A 21,301-nucleotide genomic window follows, 5' to 3' on the forward strand; every position below is an offset into this window, starting at 1 on the left:
AAGGTTTATTTAATAGTGGAAACTAAAAATGATTTAGTGATGTTGTTCTCTACTGTGCATTTGATATACATAACTTTACAAGAATCACTGGTGTGTAACAAACCTCTCCGTGTACGTGGATTTGTCTGGCAGGAGATAATTTGAATATGTTATACAGAATGGAAATGTTATTTTTAAAGTGTTTAGCTGTGGTGACAGTGCACTAAAACCCCTCAGGAAAAATACCATTTGGCAGTACTTTCTCTATTATTTGAAAAATTCTTAATGTTGTCAAACTATTGCCTTTGGTTTCCCTTACCAGTGCTCTGTCTGCAATTAAATATACTATTTTATTTAATTGAGATATTTTATTCAGGAGTCTACTACCTAGAAATTCCAAACACATGGGAAGACAATATTGGAGATTATCTCTGTTTGACCATAGATATGTTATCCATATGAACATAGTCACCAGACATTTTTCCTTGTGGATGTATAGACCACTGGTAAGCTTATAAAAAAAAATAGAAAATAGACATAAGAAGGTAGACCCAGGGCTATTTCTAGGCAATGGTAAACTGTGTCATCAGTTGGAAGGAGTGCCAGAGTGGAATGAAATATATTTAGGAGAATCAGAAGGGTACAAGCCTGTGTTTTTGCTGATCCAATTGGTTTTGCATCCTTCTTGGGATACTTGTAGTAAGCTTTCTACTTTGCTCCAACCACTATAGGTTAGGCAACATTATAGTAAAATACTCATAATTATTATACAAAGTGTTGTCAACTTCTGTCAAGAGTTGGTCTTCCTAGATGTATACTGTCTTAGGATCAGCAAACAGTAGTAAACACTTCAGTGTATCTTACCTTTGCTGTCTGTAAAGTTTCTTATACTGAGAATATCATTCAGATCCTGGTAGTGGTTCTGCTTAATATAAGTTGTTTTCTCAGGTGTATCTTGAAGTTGCATTGTAACTTCCTCAAGGTCTTTGTCCAGCTGAAAAATAAGAGGATAATATTCTTTTCCCTTTAATAAATATATATATATAATATATAAACATTCAGCACGTTGAATATTATAACAAATTCTAAGTAGGTTTTTAACTACAAAACTTCACCGAAGAGTTCTGTAAAGATGCCCATGATTGTTGCAATGTTGGTGGCACAAAATGAAAGCACCTGGAGATACAAATGCCCATATAGTTATGAAAAAAATTAATATAATGTTCTACAACAAAATCAATGTAGTTAGAACAATTAGACCATTTGTAACAAATCTGGCAGCCATCACTTTCTTATATGGGCTTTGTAATTTTGTAAAAACAAATAAATAATATAATATTTTGTCTGCTATTACTGGAACTCTGTTATGTTCCTTATAGTCCTTCCATAATTGTTCTGTTTACTTCTTAATATTTTCTTCTTGTACTTGTTATTATGGTTACATGTCTTATGTAACCATAATAACTTATGTTACATGGCAATATTCCAAGTCTTTTTTGCTTCAATAAAACATTTGACAAAAAAAGTGTTTTTTTGGAGTAACGTTAGGCAACGCAATGCACAACTTTAAACCAATGCTGCTTGGGATTTTAGTGCAACAGTTGCTTTGTTGTCAGCTCACAGAAGGAAATTAGGAACACATTCGATTTTTGGCAGGATCACATACTGTATGTATGTATTGCAGGGCTGTACTCAATATGTGTTTGTTTTTTTGCCCTGATATACCCTTTAACTCAGTTTGTAAATACTGCAGCTTTGATCCTTTAGACTTTGATAGATGAAGTGAATTTAACAGCAGATATTTTTATGGGCAGGACATAACAAATCAGCCTTGTCCATGACTTTTTACAATAAACTAGCCAATGACCTGCTTTGTTTATTTATTGCATGCAGAATAAGAAGTCAAACCAGACTTTAGAGCTTTTAAATCTGTTAGGGTTGATTATCCTTGTGTCTCTTAATTGTCCTTTGAAATTTAATCTAATTTTTCATTTTATTAAATCTATTTTGGAATGAATGGAGTTTCCAAATAAAAACCACATTGACCATTAGGAATTCATTTGATCGAGAAAAATTTTCCAACATCTACCCTCAAAAAGTTTCAGGAACATTGTAGTTTTCGTCTGTGGATTGCACCATATTAATTGATATCGAACGGTCCAAAAACGACTACTTTCATACAAAATTTAAACCATGTATACCCTACTTAAGTCTCCAGACAATCTGTTGCTGCAAATACACTACCTATATGAAGAATGGCAGAATGCAGGGTTACAGAGGGAAGCATTAGTATTGTACTGCATCGACTGTGCTTAGAATTACAATAACACTATCACATCACAGTTTATCATCTAGATTTCTCTCATCTCCAATGTGTTCACTGATCTTTGAGCAGCAGCAATGGACTTTATTCACAATACCACATTGGAGTAGTCTTACTGTATACATCATGGCATTACAATGCTGATGGGTTTTATTATGACGCTGGATACCGAAAAGACACTTTCCTCTTTTGATTTAACAATTTATTTATAAGTGTTCTGATCTCTAAGGATAATGGACTAGTACTCATGCTTTTCCTTTTTGTTTTTTCATAAACTTCAGAGTAAGCCAAGTCTCAGAATGCATGGTCAGAAAGGAAGTAACTGCAGGGGGGTTGAGAATAAATAGATGGCCGGAATGCCTTTTGTGGAGCAGGTGTCCCTTTGGAAGAAATACAAAAGACTGCATGCCATTTCAAAAGCTAATAATGTACCTGCCATTTCTACATCTAATGCTGGTGCCTCAGCTGGCAGCATTGAGAAAGATGATACAGTAATTGTTAAAAGGATTAGGCAAGTACTAATTCTGAATTTCAGCATTCATTGTCCATTTTAGTATTTGGAAAAAAATGACAAGTGATTTAAAAATATGGTGATGCAATATGGAGTGGCTTATCATTTGTTTGCTATGTTTAATCATCTATATTAGTCTAATGACAAAATTTCTTAAATTGGTAACTTAACTATGCATCAGTGTTTCTATAAATATGTATTCAATAAATGAATTCAAAGTATTAGAATAACTTGTCAAAAAACGTAATTCTGTAGGTAGAGAGTGAAAGTCTTTTGTTATGCTAGAGCCTTCTGCAATGTTAAAATAGGACTTTGATTTCCCTTGCTGAAAGGTATGCGTGTTCAATAATGCATGACACTGCATTCTTTAAGTTACTGTAAAAGGTGTCATCAGTGGTTTCTATCAAACCAAGTTCTGCTTGATTACCTCACAGCTAACATGCCAGCTGGATCAACTGAGCATGTTTTATAAAGAACACGTTATTGTTAAAACTACTCAAAACTGAAACGCTGACTCAAAATAATTGGGTTTGCAAGAATGAGGACTAAAAAAATCAATCACTCTGTGAGTCATAATTGAATCCTGAATTAACTTTGCAAATTTGGATAATGCTAGCAAATGTATTTGCTTAGAGCTGACAGAATAAAACGTCTGCATCCTTGGCTAATGGGTCACACTGTTGCATATTGCAAAAGGTGTCTGTATACTGAAACTCGCCGTGTTAGCAGTTTGTTAAGACTGATTAAACATTTTTTGTATTTTTATTCATTGTCAGGGCTTACATTGAAAAATAATAATAAAAAGATGCTTGTTTCTTCTTCCATATCAACTCCCTAAATACTGTATTTATCCTCCTAAATATAGTTTGAGAAATCCAACTTGGAGACTTATACAGTATATAGGAGAGCTGAGGCATCCAAATCATTTTAATGAGATTTAATCTACCAACTGGCAAAAGGGGAAGTTTGCACCATACATTACATTGTTTCTGAAATTTCTGCAAAATTGATATTAAATTATCTTCTAAATATGCCTCAACATTTACTCTAATCCTGACTCCTAAATAAAAAAGTGAATCAACTATTTGTATATGCTGAATTTGCATCGGCAGTGGACAAGGAAGAGGATCGATCGGAAGTAACATTGATTTTTCCCAGTTCACGCACAGCCCTGAGAACCTACCAAAATCCTGAAGTAAAGACATCACTTCTAGTAGAGAGTGGTTAGTATCAGCATATAGTAGTATCTTATCCTCTGCTTTACCCCGCCTAAATTCCACTATCTTATCTGAATTTCTTATTAAGTTAGCTAACGGTTCTATCGACAATGCAAATAAAAGGGGAGACAAGGGGTACACCTGTCTAGTTCCCCTCGTCAGTTTAAAAGCTGAGGATAGGGCCTTCTTGCTGAAGGATTGGCGTATAATAATTTAATATATAAAATATACTGGGGACCAAAACCAAATGCTCTTAAAATTGCCCATAAATAATCCCATTCAACACTATCAAAAGCATTAGCAATGTCCAGGGATAATAAAGCTCTATTCCCAATTATCTCGGGCGGAACTTGCATATTCACATATGCCCTTTGCACATTATCTGTCATTGACTTATTAGACATAAATCCACTCTGATCCGGGTTTATTATCTTCTGAATAACCTTGGATAGCCTATTCGCCAACACTTTTGCCAAAATCTTAACATTGGCTCCCAACAAAGATATAGGCCTATATGACTCCGGCAGTAACACATCCTTCCCCTTCTTTTGTAAAACTATAATTGCAGCCATATACATTGACTCAGGTAATTTTCCTACTTCCAAGGCTTCATCAAAAGTTTGTAATAGCACAGGAAGCAAAGTGGAGGCATATTTCTTATACTGTATATCTCCATTGGCAACCCATCCAAACCCGGAGCTTTCCCCTTTGGAAAACTAGCCACCGCTACCTCTAATTCCTGAATAGTAAGAGTGGTTTCCAAGCTCTCCTTGTCACCCTGCGATAGCGTGGTAAATGGGATATTACCTATATAGCTCGCCAGATCTTCACTACTATAAGTTGCTCTAGTAGTATAAACCCCTTCGTAGTACTGTTTAAAGATTGAAGGAATTCTGTCAGACTCTCCGCACAACTGGCCATCCACATTCTTCAACACATTTACAAATGGAGCTTGCTCTTGCGCCTTAGCCAGTTGCGCCAACAGTCTTCCAGAACTTTCTCCCTCTTCCCATTACTTCTGATTACCAAAAAATAGTTTATTTTTAGCTTTCTTACTTTCAATATTCCTCAATTATTCATGTGCTACAGTCCAGTCATCACAAGCCTTTTCATTAGGATTTAACACAAACTGTGTTTCCAAACGAATCACTTCTTTACGTGCCTCTTCCTCCTCCCTATTCCATTGCCTCCTCGTCCTACTAATCTGCTGACATAAATATCCCCTCATATATGCTTTTTAAGAATCCCATATGGTCCCCTGTGGCGCAGAATTATTATTTGTGCTGAAAAACATTGATATCTCACTTTCCAACTTCTCCTGTGCTGGCAGTATAGTTAACCATCCCGGATTTAATTTCTAAGGTAACTTAAAAAAACGTCCCCCAGTTTCAATAATAGTGATTATTGGTGAGTGATCTGAAAGTGATCTAGGTTGTATCTCAACCGATTTAATTAGTGACATTACATCAACCGAACATAAAACTAAATCTATCCTAGATAATGTGTTATGTGTCTTCGAAAAACATGTATATTGGTGTTCCTCTGGGTGCATCAAACGCCACACATCCCATAGCCCAATTTCTTAAAAAAATTATAAAAATAAGTATTTTTAGTAAAATCGAAGGGGTCTATTCACTAAGCTGCCGTAGTCAGCCGAGTGAATGACTGACCTGAAGTAAAGTGAGCCGAACACTGTTCGGCTAGTCACTTCAGGCTGGTACGGCTGATTTCGGCCGCACATCGGTTTGCTTCACGTGGCTTCGGGTCGGGTTCTGCAGAAGGAGTTCGACATCTGGATCGGCTGAGCCGAACCTCAAGTGGCCGGAGCCATCCGTAAGATCACGGCTGGCTCCGCCCAGCTGTCAAAAGCAGGCTTTCGGCCTGCCGCCCACAGCATGTATGGGCAGCTGTGCGTCATGGTTGGGAGAGGCTGTCACCAGCAGAATATGCTGCAGGCACCGCCGGGCAGCACATTCATTTCTGCTGTGTGAGGACCTGACCCTCTTAGCCCCGCCCCCTGACCGGGGAGACGAGGAACAGGGCCCTGCTGGAGAAGGAAGGTAAGTCTGGAGTGGGAAGGGGGGAAAGTGTGTGTGTGTGTGTATGCTGGTGATATAGTGCTCAGTTTTATTATAATGCATTGCTGGGACTTGTAGTCCTGCATAGCTGGTGGTGTTCGGCATTGCTGTATAATGATTATACAGCAATGCAGAATAGCTCCAACTATGTAGTACTACAAGTCCCAGCAATGCATTATATTTTTTAATTAGGAATACACCAGTGCCAATACTTGGCATTTTCATGAGTACTCATACTCGTGAAAATGCCCCGATACTAAATGCAGATACCGGTGTTCTGTCGAGATGCCGATGTAGTCGAATTTGCCGACCTCAGCATCTGTGCTTGCGCACAGACCAGTATTATCGAGAAAACAGGCATTTATTCACAAAGTATTTTGTTTAAATCGTTAATTGTGACTGTTAATAATATTCCACCCGTCATTTCGGTCACAATTAACATTTACAAACGAATACTTTGTAAATGCTGGTTTCCTCGGTAATCCCGTCTGTACATAAGCGCAGATACTGGGTCAGCGTTCTCGACAGAACACCGCACTAAAATTTTAAACAAGCGGCTGCCCGAGGTCCCGCGCTTGCTGGGGACCTCGGCATCCTTCCTGTTAACCATGTGGTGCCATGCCGGTTTCTTGCACGGGGCCCTGAAGGTTCTAGTTACGCCCACTGCCGAAGGCTGTTGCAAAAAATATATACATGTGGAAAGAACATGGCACAAATTGTGGCGTCATGGCGACAAATGTCATGACTTATTCACCAACATTGGCCTCATGCAGAGTGGCTTAGTTGACAGTGAACTTCCTTCTTGTTGCCTGGTTCGCTTATACGTACTTGTCAACACTGAAATAATTTGATCCCTTCTCGTCCCCTAACCATCTTTATACTCACAGTTACCTATTTTTACCTACAAATTTTACCTACCAACTAAACTGTCACTGGGAAAACGCCTCTACTGTGATAAATGGATCTTTCTCATATCTGCTGAATAAGATGTGGACCACATTAGTTCATATCTAGCTTATCATTTTCTGAGCCTCAGCTTAATACCTAAAAGGGAAAACACTCAATCCTGATGTCTTATTTATTTTTTTACAAAGCATGTGCTACTGATTCTGGGTGAAATACATTACAGACATTGTTGTTTCTTCTCGTTATTTAGACTCCACAGATTGAGTGTAACATTTCTAATTAAAGGAGGCTGACTATGATGGTAACATTAATTCCCAAGCTTTGTTAAAATGTGTTTACGCATTGTAAATTCTCTGAAGAACAAATTCATCAATGGCTCATGTTTTCCCCAAGCGAGTTAAAGAAAGCTGGATGTTATGGTAGCCTATAGTGCACATTCATCAAACAGCAAGATATTTTAGACTCTGATTAATGAGACCCATTTAATCAAATACATGTTTGATTAAACAAAAAACCAAAAAAAACCCAAATGAAACCTTTTTACAATTATACATGCATGTAGGTATTTATTTTCTTTTTGTGGTCATTTCTTTTACCAAATACTATTAGAGCCTATATGCTGCTGTATCATACGGTCAACAATGGAGCTATGAGTAATGTTAGGAACAGCATCCTGGCTTCATGCAATCAAGGAAGTGCCTGCTGATACCCCCACTGTTTCTCTCTGTCAGCATAAAGGCACAGCATATCATTCCCTGTAATATAGCTATATTTAGATGTGAATAAATGCCACTCATAGTTAGCTATATTACCATGTATAAAAATCTGTAACCAGGAAAAGGCTGCAGAAAAGCAAAGTTTTGCTTTCTTTAAATAAATTAAAATCAACAATCTAATCACCAGCAAGCAGAAATCCTGTTTTTCATTCCCATTGCAATCGATTGGATATTCAAAGTAAAAACAGCCTCATCCTATATAATAAGCTAAGTGAACACTCATTTTGCTGAGCGAGCAGTCTCAGATTCTTTGGTTAATTAGCTCCATTGCGTTTATGTGTACATAAAAGGGTTGGAGAGATACAAAAGCGTTGTTCACCATTGTCATAAAGATATTTGGCCCTTTCCTAATTCGCTATTAGCAAAACCTAAAAGTAATGGTAGAGAAGACTTTAGACATACAAATTCCATCAGATAGATGGCTGTTGCCATGGACCAGGGTTTTAGGTGCTCCTCAGCAGAAGCTGTCAAAAGTAGAAAATAATAAATAATGATAACATTAAAAGTGTTGTTAGTGTGGGATTATTCATTAGGTATGGTAGGCCTGTCTATGGGTCCCATGCAGCAGGTATGCCAGAGGTTTCATGACTGACTGTCATTTAGACAGTTGGCCCTATCTGTTTTATAGGAGATATGACAGTGCTTCTGTATAAACAATGCTTTCGAACAGTGTTTGCAGAAACACACAGGTGTACCTCACACAGTACCTGTACAACACAGACCAGGACCCGGCTAATATTTTTATAGCCTAAAAGTAAAACAACTTTATATGTATTTGTAATCTATATAATGAAAACGTAATTGCCAAATCAATAGGGCCATAGCTAGAATGTAAATATTGCTCTGGTTCATAAAACATACACGGGTACGACAACCAAAGTGGCTAAAGCTGCCTGCTGTTCAAAATCTCGGTACCTCTCCACAAAATGTTGCATTATCCGCTTGCCATCCGCCCGTTTCGCTCGTGCCTAGGCAGAAAAAACCCGTTCATTGTAAACAGCAGTTAGCGGCTGTTTCACATACAAGCGATCGGCGGCTCAGTAGTCCTCTGACTGCTATAGCAGCATTCACCTGTCAGTCCTCTGGCTGCTATAGCCAGAGAGAAGAAGCAGATGAAGCAAATCTCTGCTTCATCAGTTTCTTTGGGGGTCCCCAGGTGACAGGGGTCTTAGGGACCCCTAATGTCTCCATAAAGAGGACCTGTCAGTGTGCCTTTGCTATTATATAGGGGGATTTGTGATAGCAATAACATTAAGTGTAACAAAACAAAAAAAAAGTAAAAAAATAAATAAAAGTCGCATATAAAACAAGTAAAACAAAAACCCCCAACATTTTTAAGTCCCCACCCCCATGTTTACGCACATATAGACATAAATACGCGTCAGATACGTAAATACACGTCAGAAAACGACAATTGCGCTACACATGTTACATATCGCCACGAATGTTGGAGTGAGAGCAATAATTTTAGGGCCATCAATCACTGATAACACTAAACTGATGAGCGGTTAAAGCTTTTAAAGCGTTGCCTTTGGGCAATTTTGGGTATTGTCGTTTTTTGAGGTTTTGCAGGCGCAATTTTAAGGCTTGACATGTTTGGTGTCTTTTTACCCGACGTGACCCCGTCTTTTATATTTTACCAAAAAATTGGGTAATAATAAATGTTTTATAATTTAATATGGGGAAACAGTTTTTGTTTTTTTTTATTTTTGGGAATTTTTCCTTACTATAGTAAAAAATAAAAACCCCAGTGGTGAATAAATACCACCAAAAGAAAGCTCTATTTGTCTGAGGGTTTACTTGCAATATTACCACCTTTTTCCCCAACAGAAATAACTTTGTTTTGCCTGTTCAGATGCTTTTTACAAGGTTTTTTATTTTTATAAACCTATTACATAGTGGTATAGCAGTTGTTATAGATGCAGGTGGTCACTGTCTAATGACAGCAGTTACCAGATGAAAGGTGATTGGCTACAATCTCATTCACTGTAAGTATGAGATTATAAGATTTTTAATTTAAGACATAGAACGATAGCAGGCTGGTGCTCTCAGCAGGCTGAAGATCTACTGATAAGGAACATAAAGAATTAAACATCAAAAATACCAGCTGCCTAAATAGTGAGTAGATAATACCTCTGTGATTTTCATCCGTAAACGATGATTTTCTGATTGCAGTCCTTCTAGTCGGGAAGTACTGGCTTGATTTACGCTGGTGACTGATGTTGATGTCTTTGAATCTTCTTTTTTTTGAATGTGCGTGAACTGAAACCTCCTGTTCTGGGTGGCTACATCAGGATTTGCCCGTAAGGTAAGTAACTATGAAAATTGAACAATAATTTAAAACATTTCTAACAGATAATGCTGAGGCATAATTCAATACACACAAGCCCTCGTTAAAAGGTAAGTGCTATACTATGCCAGCAATTTGGGTCAATTGCTGAAGCCTTCAGTGCATGGCTGATGTTCTCAATGGACATACGCAACATCAAATATTTATGCAAATAAACATTTCAATTATGCATTAATAAATCCAGCAAGTTATTCTTTTGGAAAATAATGGCAGTAAAGAATTTATTTTTTTGCTTTCTCCTTTGATTAGCTAAACACATGAACATTCTAGAAACATTAATAATACAGTTTATTTCTACTCACATTGGTCTCCTATTTTAGGGTAATATGATGTCACAAAAAATACGTAAGAGTTTTGAGATGATAATAATAAAGATGTCAGCCTGTAATGTGTTTTATATATAGTAACACATCGTTTAAAGATATTTCTTCTGAAACCAGGGAACAAATATTTGCTTTTTTGAAGTGCGGTGTTGTAAAACAAATAGAATGGAAATGTATATTAACCCAGCATTATAATCCACATTTAACAAGAACCTTCATGGTCGAACATTTTAATATGAAAATATGTGCCCAATGTGCCTGAACTTTAGGAATGCAAGAAGTAGATTGCAGGTGTCTACATTCATCCTTTATCTTTAGAGTGTCTGCTTATCCCAAGAATCCAGATACAGTGCTATAGAAATAACAACCATAGCTTTTATGACAAATCCCTAGCCAACATCCACCCACCTGGTCCTTTTTCTATTGGCCAATATAACCACCTATTGCATTTGGTAGCCATTAGAAAGGCAGGGGAGCTAGAGCAGAATGGAGAACTGTAGTTGAAATTGCATTAAAAAAGGCATGGGTTTTGGGGATACATGCATTATAAACCAGGACTGGGGGTAGGCACCTGTAGATGTCTGCTTTATGGCCATTTGGGCATCTAAGGTGGTTAGGTGAAGCAACAATTTAAATTTGATGCTCAATTTAAATTTGTGTGTTTTTTAAAAATGTACGGCCTAGCTAAAGCTACTCAGAGGCCAAAGTTGGTCAAACTCTCCCACAAGACACATTTATTCACACATCTATAATCACATACAGGCATAGATACTATATAACATACACTAATTTACACATACACCTATATGAGTACATATAATCACACATATTCTGTACTTTTACAAAATTCTGTGGCTGGGGTAGTGAAAAAAAAAGCTGGTGCCCTAAGTGGTTGGTTGCAACTCCATGGCAGTGCTGGGGTTCTGATATTGATTACCACTCTCTTCGTTGACTGTGTATGTTCTCTTAATGTCAGTGTAGGTGTCCTCTGTGTACTCTAATTTCCTCCCTTAACCCAAAAATATATTGGTAGTTTAATCAGCTTCCACTTAAACTGACCCTGGTATGTTCTGTGTCTGATTGACTGTGGTATGGACATTCAATTGTAAGTTCTTTTGGTTGAAGGGACCAACATGTAAGATTTTATATTCTGTTTAAAATATGTTAAGGCTATAAAGTAAAGTATAATTTCACAAAATCCCCATCCACACTTACCTTCTAGCCACTACACCTACCTGGCAATTACTGTATCCACTTACACTCAACTCTGCACTAATTATTTCTCTGCAGCTGCACTGCATCCTTAAAAGAAAAAGAGGCCCTTCAACAAAATGGCGAACAGTAAAATAGTTCTGAAAGTGCCTATTTTATAATTTTTTCCCTGCTGTCTTGCTGGACATCACTGCAAAGGCATCTGAAACTGCAGTAAGTAGTAGTTACCAGATGTCTTCATATGAAAAGCAAAGACATATTGTAGCACTCCAGGGTAAAAGCAGGTTGCTTTAGGACAGAGCTGCGAGTTTTGAAGTATGTAGTCTATCCAGCCTTTACCAACTGTGATCCATGTTGCCCTGCTGCTGCATTTTCACAAAAGGCTACTCAGTTTCCTTTTTTGAATAATCTTTTCACTATACTTCGTAAACTTACTAACTATAAAAAGACAAAATCAAACATTGCACATATTAAATGCTAAATTAAGGCTTTATCCAACAAACTATGGAAATATCCCATATTTCATATTTCCCTCCTTTTTGTGAGACTTTCTATTTTAATTCAATGGAAAAGTCCTCCAGCTCAGGATATTTTCCAGCAGCACATACACATTGTTTTTAAGGAAATGTATTCATTTTTTTAGCATTTTTTTTCAATGTTACATATAATAAGAATAAATAATCCAAGTGACACATCCCAATAGGCACTCATAGGAAATCAAATATAATTATAGGTGTTGTCACTTCTTTCCCACACTACAGAGCTAAACCATACAAAACCAAGTTATATTAAGTGAGACCTCCAGCCAGGGGCCCCAAATTTTGTCAAACTTGGCTGGCCATGCTCTGCTAATGAACACTTGTTTGTATTTCGGCAGCATTTCATTAACAATAAAAATAAACTTTTAAAAGGCTGGCTTCCAGGAGTCTTTTCATTGTAGCAAAATGGTGTTCCTGGGCTTAGAATAGTAATATCCTTATCAGAGTCCTAGAGTGTATGAATGGTATATGGTTTAGTACGAGGGCATGTAGATGCGTTTCCAGAATAAATGGTAAGTTAAAATCCACACTTGTTGTCAGCAGACAGTGAACTAGTTGTCAGAGGAGTATGATTTTATAACATGTCCAGAAAGTATATAAAGCTGTGGCTCGGTTCACATTGCATCTGTAACATTGGGTTGAGAGTGGGATGCCCATCTTGTACATTCTATAGGGGGTTTAGCATAGTCAGTTTATAAAATAAAATTGTAAACAAAGATCCTTGGAACTTATGGATGAAGAGCAAAAAGTGCCCTCAACCTAATCAGAAAGATTGGAAAGAAGGGTGCCACACTAGTCAGATTACAGAGTCCATAAAAGGTTTATTATTTAAAATTCAGTTGGTTCAATAAAACTACCAACATGTTTTGGGGGTAAAACACATCTTCCTTCTTTAGGCTTAAAACAATGCAGTATACTCAGAACAGTGATGACCAGAAAAGCCTTTATATTTTAAGAAATAGATTGTCCCCTGGGGGGTATGAGCAGTTAAAAGCGGTAAAGGTTTAATAGATATATTTAAGGGCAAATATATCTATATTATGTTTATACCAATTGATGGGTGAACTATCAACCCCCAAGGTTTTGTGGGAGGGAAACACATTGATAGCCGAGTTATTTGAAGACTAGGAATCATAACAGAGAAGTGGCCAGATTTTGCCAGGAATCCAATTAGTTTTCCATTTTTTTGTCCTTTGTTCAAAAATGGAAGCAGATTGGTAAAATATCCTCTTCCTAATTAAGTGTACTTCCTGGTGGCTTAATTAATTACGTGTGTGCAGCGATATTTGTCAGTTTCCAAGTGTAGCAGATATGTTATAGTCTTGTTCTGCTTTAGTGGCGAGAGCATGATTAATCCATGACATAGCTCTGTATGTTTTAGAGTGACAGGAATAGACTATGTGATCATTGTATTTTTATTTCCGTATCGGTTAGGAAGAGAGCACTGCACTAATCTGACAATTATATGAAATTGGACTGGAGAGGTCATAGTCTGTCTGGTTGGGGGTCAACAGTTGGGTTAAAATGCCCAATACGGAGAGTAGGATCAAGAAAAGAAAAGTTTATTCTCTATGTGCATAAATATATCTTTGTCTAGATGTGAAGGTTTCTAGATGGCTACAATAATTAAAGGCATGTTATAAAGCTTACAGTGCTGGATAACATAATGACCATTGTATTTAGTAAATACAGTTAAGTATTCAAAAGGTAGACTTTTATGAATTAAGAATAACACCCCTCTTGAGAATGTAACAGATTCCCTCTAAGAAGCTGTGTGAAAATAAATATGAAAGACGTTTCAGAGGTGGGCTACAAAAATAGTAATTCTAAATAATGTGCTCATTGTCTTAATAAAAAATGGAAATCAAGGGAAACTGTTTAAAGTGATACTACAGGCAATCTACAGGCAAGGTACTGTGCATATCTGAGCTGCGACAATGCACAGTCAGGCAACATCACTTTATGTATCGATGTCCAGCTATAGAGAAAACTCCTCTTGCCCCAACTAAAAAAAAAACAGAGACCAAGTTAGTGGTAATGTGAGCCCGGATAACAGAAAAATGGTATTTAAATGGCTGTGTCTCTGATTCTGACATATGAGAGTCACATAGCTATTTAAGATCTGATGTTTGGTCAGTTCAATACATAACACCTATCCAATTACTTTGGGTCAAGATCAAGAAAAATGTATACCTTTTAGACCACCCAGGTATGCTTAAAAAAACCCCAAAAACGTATCACTGCTTAAGGCCAGCAAGAAGAATTACCTGGCATAAAAGTAGTGGTGTACTGGCCCATTGTGCACAGTAGACGTGACCCCGCAAACATTCACATGTCTCATTTAGTTTTATTTTATACGAAATTCAGATGGATCCGAATTTGCGTTAAAGGAACATTCGGATTAATTTGCATTCGGCCTCAAATTCGGAAATTCGAATGCGTCCGAATTCAATGAAATTCGTACGAATATCCATTTGGAATTAAACTAAATTTTTGCATGTCTACTGCAGAGTTCCTTGCACAGGCATCATCATCTACAATACTAAAAAGTACATTTGGGGAGACGAGGGAAGTATTTGAACAGCTTGCCAACTGCTAAGCATGAATGTGAATGTCTTATGCTTTAGAGTTATGTTGGAGCCGGTGGCCAAGAAAATACTATGGGGTAGAGGAAAAATCGTTTTTTCAAAATAGCAACAAATGACCCACAGTAAGTGAAAAAAACTGAACCTGAAAAGACAGAGGATATTACAAGTAAACAGTGATATGAAACCTTCCTCAAATTTATGATGCCAAGAAACAAAAGATTAAAGTTCTTTAATGGCCTTCACAGTCTCAGGATTTGTATAAAGTTCAGAATGTGTGGCTACATTTTAAACACAAGAAAATATTGAAATATGTGATCTTGATTTTCTGGTCTAAAACAATGATGCAGTTTCTGAGGGTGAGCCATGCCTGAAAGTGAGCTTAAAAGTGTGGACATCCATTGAGAGTATCCAAAGCTCACTGGTGTGGGTAACCAGGGCTGAGCACCAAAACCAGATCATGGAACAGAGATTTAGTCGAGAACACAGCCAAAGTCTTGCCAGGTGGGGTTCTAGTGAGGTCAGGACAAGTGGTCAATTCCAGAGAGTCCAACAGGTCAGGGTTAGGAGTTAGCAGGATCAGCAAGATCAGGTATAGAAAGATAGCATCTAGTCTAGGTATGCTTAGAGCAGGCAGGAACCAGATAGCAAATGAGCAGGCTGCCATTGACCACCAAGTAACTAGCTGGGAGAACACACCACGAGTAGATATACCGTATATTAAGCAATGACTGATGGGGTGCCCAACATTTGCATTAATCACATTTTTTTAACTTGCTAAATTCAGCAAATAAGAAAAGCTGTGCATTCACCTTTACAGACACATGTAAGGCCCCATTCCTGGAGACACTTCCATGACAAGTCTGGAGGGCCATGGGTAAAATGAAAGGGGACACATTACACAGCGTTATATTTGGAGAGAACATGCAAACAAACAAGAGTCTCTTTAGAGCTTTCTATGGTACAGGAAATCATTGGGGGATACACTGTCCTTGCTTTGTGTTTTCCTCAGGATTCCGGATGTCTAATGAGGCATCACATGGCATGACTAAGTCTCTTTACACAGAGGAAAGTGTTACTCCAACAATATCCTCTGCAGAATGACGTTTACCACCAGGCAGCTAGTTCCTCCAGCGGTCACTGGAAGGATAGACAGGGGATGGGGCAGGCACAGCTGGCTCTGGCTCAAGAGAGGTAGAGCCAGCTGTCAATAAGACAGTGGAATGGATCCCGACAATATTGTTGGGATCTTTTCAGGCTGCAGTGTGGCTCTGCACTGTCACAAATAGTGGGCAGTAGCCTGTTAGATGCTGATTTTGTGTCACAGCAGTATATTAGTAAATGTACTCCTTTGATCTAAAAGAGGACTAATTCCAAAAAAAGGTTTTAAACATAGTTAAAGATTTTTTAATGACTATTCAAGTGCTTTATTATTTTTTTTGTGTGACTGGAGTTCAGCTTTGAGTATCCACTACAGCTCAACAATTGTACCTTTGCAAAAAAATAGACAGCTCTTAGCTGGTGGTGGTACTTTCTTTAAATAGACAGTCTGCAAACTCAGGGACACGGGTGGGGACATTTGAAAATAATTGTGGCTCATTAGTCAGGCGCCAGTTCCATCCTAAGCTCACAGCTGTGCTTGTTCACCATGTAAATTAGTGGAAGATTGATTTGGTTTTATTAGATTAGTGGTGCCTAATGAATAGGGAGTGTTGCTAATTAATCTTTAGTGTTGTGGGCAGTGGTTATCCTTCCATATGATAAAATAAGGCCAATTTAATGAAAAATATAAAGGTAATCTTTACCAGCCCCTTAAGAAGTATAGGCAGACTCATGTGTAGAAACAGCTGGCTGGGACATGTGTGTGTTTCCACATTAAGTTCACTCAGTTTATGAAGCTACTATTAACTACAAAATCACATGATAATCCTCTTGCAAAATGTGTAATCTGCAAACAGCCTTGTTCTGGGAGGATGCAGAAGGAAAATAAAAGATAAGGAGCTGAGAGAGCGGAATGGACTTTACAAAGACTGATAACACAGAGATGGTGAAATGTGTGTGTGTCTGTGTGTGCATTCACATATACAGTTAATGCACAAGTTCGAGGTTCTTGAGGGTTGAGTGGTAAGCAAGCAATTTCTCTTTGATGCTCATTGTTAATGGGTTACTTGGTCTAACTAGATGTTCAAATTTCTTTCTATTAGTAAAACATTCATGACTATGATGTTGTTATGCTTACGATTAGAGGTGCACCGAAATGGAAATTTCAAAACCAAAACGAAACCAAAATAAAAAAATTGTCAGGCCGAAACGAAAATGTTTTTTATTTAAATTTTTCCAAATTTTTTGAATATTTTATTTTAATTTATTTTTATTATTAATTCAATTTTTTATTAAATATTTGTATTTTTTACTTTACTTTTAGGGGCTTCGGGGAAATATTGGGGATCTAAATAGACCCGTGATATCTCACTTTTAAAATAGAAAAAGAGATTGAGGCCAGAAAGTCCTAAATCTCTTTTTCTGACGCCCCAGTTATCAATGAACAGGAAATCTCTGAGTGTTCCTGTTCATTCATTACATGAGGACAGAGTATGTTTACTATAACTACAATCAGGAATGAACAGGAGGTGATGTAGATCACCTCTTTTCTGACAGCTGTTACAGGAGGCTGGGCGGGGCAGTGCAGGAAGGAGAGCTCAGCCTCCTGCGACTGCACAGCCTGTCTCCGCCCCCACACCGCTCTGCCGAACTATGATAGGAGCCTGGGCAGTGTGGGAGGAGAGACGCCGGCCACTCACTGTGCTCTCCTCCAGCAGCGCTCGGCCGTCTGTGACACTTTCTCTCCTGCCCAAAAGTGCCATTTTCGGCCGATATGTTTCGGCGGCTGATATATCGGTGCATCCCTACTTACGATACATAACCAGCAGTAATGGGTAGACTATATTACTGTCTGGTGTAGACTGGCATCTTTATAATAAATAGCAATAGTGTGCCCATTCCAGAATGGGCAAAGTTAGGGATATTACAATGTTGAAGAAGTTGGGGAACCAGATGCTGTGTGCTACGTGAGTACACATACACATGAAGAATCATTATCCTTTACTCCTCAAGTACTGTGTTAAGTGGACAATACAGCACACCTATTACCTAAAGCAATAAGAAACACAGCAAGTCAGTTGTACTCACTGAAAAACAGCAATGTTGTGGGGAGGGTAAAACCTCTCACCATTGTCAGCATTATGATACTATACAGCCTCTGGGGCCATGTAGTGAAGTTTTGAAGTGTGCAGCCAGTTACACCAGCTAGAGTAGGTGGCAGTAGATGGTTATTACAGCAGCTTAGTGAGGTGTTTGGTATGGAGGATGTTGTGAGTTGGTTCACCTTTTCATTATTTATGAAAAGGAGAAATTACCCTTTAAAAAGCAGCACCATTTTCCACCAAGCACCAGAGATAAGAATAGATGGAATGTAAACAGGTTAAGCTAGAGTTCTTCTTTAGCAATTAAACAAAATCACTGCCAACTAGCATCTCTATGGGGGTACATCAACCCTTCTGTATTAACTGTGATATAATGGGTGCCAGCATGGCTGCCAGCCAAGTGTCTTCCCTACCTTTCTATTCTCTGGTGGCATAAACATGCAGCATCTGAAAAAACAGCTTGTGGCACTTGCCTACATACCCATATGCCCTTTAATATCTATATGCTTGTCTATAAGCCACTGCCTTTCGCAGTGTCATGTCAAATAAAGCCCAAATGTGTCGGATTTCTAAATTAGAGAGTATCTTCCAGAACCACTAACTATTCTAAATTGTGGTAGTCTATTTAGTTCTTAATAGAACAGTTATGCTCATATTAGACCCCAAGTACATCGGTTTTAGGCACAGAGCTGTTATCAAAAACCTGTAGCTTCTACATATTTGTCCCACTTGTTGATTATTTCTTGATTATTTGAAAGATGAAATGTGTTTAAATAGCCTTTTTTTCTGAAAGTACTAACTTAAGAAGCAGGGGGCACATTAGCTATATACTATTAAAGAGGACATATTAGTGATGTTCAGATAACAAGTACCCTACATGGTACAAGTACTGATACTTTTCCAGCTCCATTGAAAGACTAGACTAGAAAAAAACTTGCGGCTGTCATTTTTAGCCCTGGTTCACACTTAGACGGCACCGTTTTTGCGCGTTGGTATACCTGTTAGCAGCATGCGGTCATTTGCGTGTTTATGTGCGTTGTGCATATTTTTATGCACGTTTTAATATTTGAAGCCGCGAGTTTTGATTGGCCATTGCCCACATAAATCATTGTGGGCAATGGGAAAGCGCACATATAAACGTGCAAAACGCTCACGAAAACATCCTTCTGTTGGAATTTTTTTGGCATTTACAATGAAGTCTATGAGGAGGAAACGCGCGTTTAACTGCCCAAAGAAGCTCCTGTATCTTTTCAGACGTCTGGCGTTTTCCTGCTAGGCGTTTTTCTGCTCAGGTGTGAACCAGGGCCATTGAAAATCCCATGATTTCTTGTGTTGGGCAGTTAAAAGCGCTTTTCGAACTGCGCAAAAGTGCCTAGGTGTGAACCAGGCCTTAAGGAGCATTGGCTACGGGGCTCCTGGGATTTGTGCATCCCTGTTTTAATATATGATTTATATATATAATCACAAAAGCGAAATAAATATATTTTCAAATCAAATTTTCTTTTCCATTCCGTTTAACATGTAAATGACTGAGCTGTATACATCTCCATTGCCTATATGTTTTCTGATTACTGCTGCATAGGGGATGAACTTAAGAGGTTAATACACTTTTATATGAATGGGAGATGAGCACTGCTGATCTTTAGCATGTCTTGTTAAAACTAGGTCACAACACGTTGCACGTTGAAGACTGTGAGGATAAAACTGATCGCATGGCAGAATGAATTACTGTATAAAAATAGACCTGTAAATAACTTACCTTTGGCACAAAAACTAGACAGAGCGTAATCGTACTGCAGAATATGATGACTAGAGCCACAATACAGAACTGGACGTTTGGCTGGTCTTTGGTGAGGAAAGAGACAGCGGCTCCTATAATGCACATTATGCCTACGTTGTATACACTCATTCCAATGTACTTGCTGTCATTCAGTGCTGGTATGCTGACATTTCGCGTTTCCCATGCCAAGAAGCAACCAAATAACTTGTGGAAATAAAACAGACAAAAAAAATAATCAATATTTGTGTAAAGATTTTAAAAACTTGAATATATAAACACAATACATGCCATAACATGCTTTATCTCTGTGGCAAAGAGAAAAATCTATCCATGATGAGGGTCTAGATTAGAACATTGTCTCAACCATTTAGAAGAATACTGCGTTTTGTTTGTTAGATTTACATGAATGAAGTCATCATTCTGCTTTCTTTTCATATCAGCTAGCTCCCAGTGTTAAACTGACAGCACCGTACAAGGCATTCAAGTTTGATTGGCTTACAGTGCAGTGCCTCCCGTTCCACTATTTGTACAGGGGACTTCATGAAGCTAATATAAGACAGATTCTGATGTTTATCATATCAATATTAAAAACTCATGAACAGGAAGTGATGTAAATCACTTCCTGTTCATAACCAGGGACATGTAGTACTTTGTCAAACTAGAAAAAGATGGTAAGCGCATACATTTATAGCCAGCCTTTGTAGCAGGGTGCACATGGGAAGGCTTACAACAATACTAAACACAAAAAGTCACCAGCACACCTGCCAGCTAGCCTGCAACAAAACAAATTACCCTGTCTAACAGTATGCGTTAAAAGCAGAGGTTTTAGTTGCACAAACCTTTGGCCAAAAATATGTAGAAGCCACACCGCCCCGTCAAGGCACCTCTGTAACGTGTGGTCCTAACTCTATTTATATGAGTCTACAAGTGGGAGCATATTAGTGCAGTCGATATATTAAATGCAGGTGTACCAGGAGGTAGCCTACTCCTCCTCACAAGGTGCAGGGACGCACTGGAGGCCCAGCAACCAAAAATGCACACCGGGACCCCCAGTGCGCCCCTACATCCAAAATAGTCAAACTAGAAAAGAAGGGCAGCGAAAGTGTAAGCAAAACTCATGGGTGCAGAGTAACAAATACAATTTCAATTTACATAGTAATTGAGGTTGATCTTGTTTTTAAGGCGACCTGGGCAATAAACTTAAGGTGGATAACCAGGCAGCTCTGTAAAATATATTTTTTTTAATCTGCTATACTCACCTGATCTCTGGTGCTGTTTCTGTTTTTTTCCATGCTGACTAACCATTACAGCAATGCTGCTTCTATTCCAGGTTGAGTGTCATTCAACTAACATCCTAATGCCTAGGGCATTGAGACTCTTGCGCTGTTTTTTGTGGCATTTAGGATCTGGCCACAGCCAGAGGAAGAAAGGGAAGAACATCACCAGACTAGACCCAAGATCTCTGAAAAAAAAGCTGAATGTGGTGTAATTTTTTTATTGTTTAAGGATAGCTCCAAGG

At 38.2% G+C, this 21,301-nt stretch overlaps 1 protein-coding gene across 1 annotated transcript in view; it reads right to left on the reverse strand.

Annotated features, from left to right (window-relative positions):
- The window catches only part of GABBR2 (gamma-aminobutyric acid type B receptor subunit 2), a 509,415-nt gene that overhangs the window by 5,994 nt on the left and 482,120 nt on the right, over positions 1-21,301 (reverse strand). Inside the window, exons 15-17 of the mRNA XM_018565262.1 lie at positions 19,762-19,986; positions 9,924-10,106; positions 844-973 (exon numbers count right to left, since the gene is read on the reverse strand). Of these exons, the coding sequence (XP_018420764.1) occupies positions 844-973; positions 9,924-10,106; positions 19,762-19,986 (538 nt within the window). The remainder of the gene's footprint in view (positions 1-843; positions 974-9,923; positions 10,107-19,761; positions 19,987-21,301) is intronic.

The sequence above is a fragment of the Nanorana parkeri genome, unplaced genomic scaffold (assembly GCF_000935625.1).
Source record: "Nanorana parkeri isolate BGI_ZX_2015 unplaced genomic scaffold, ASM93562v1 scaffold825, whole genome shotgun sequence".
Classification (NCBI taxonomy): Eukaryota; Metazoa; Chordata; class Amphibia; order Anura; family Dicroglossidae; genus Nanorana; species Nanorana parkeri.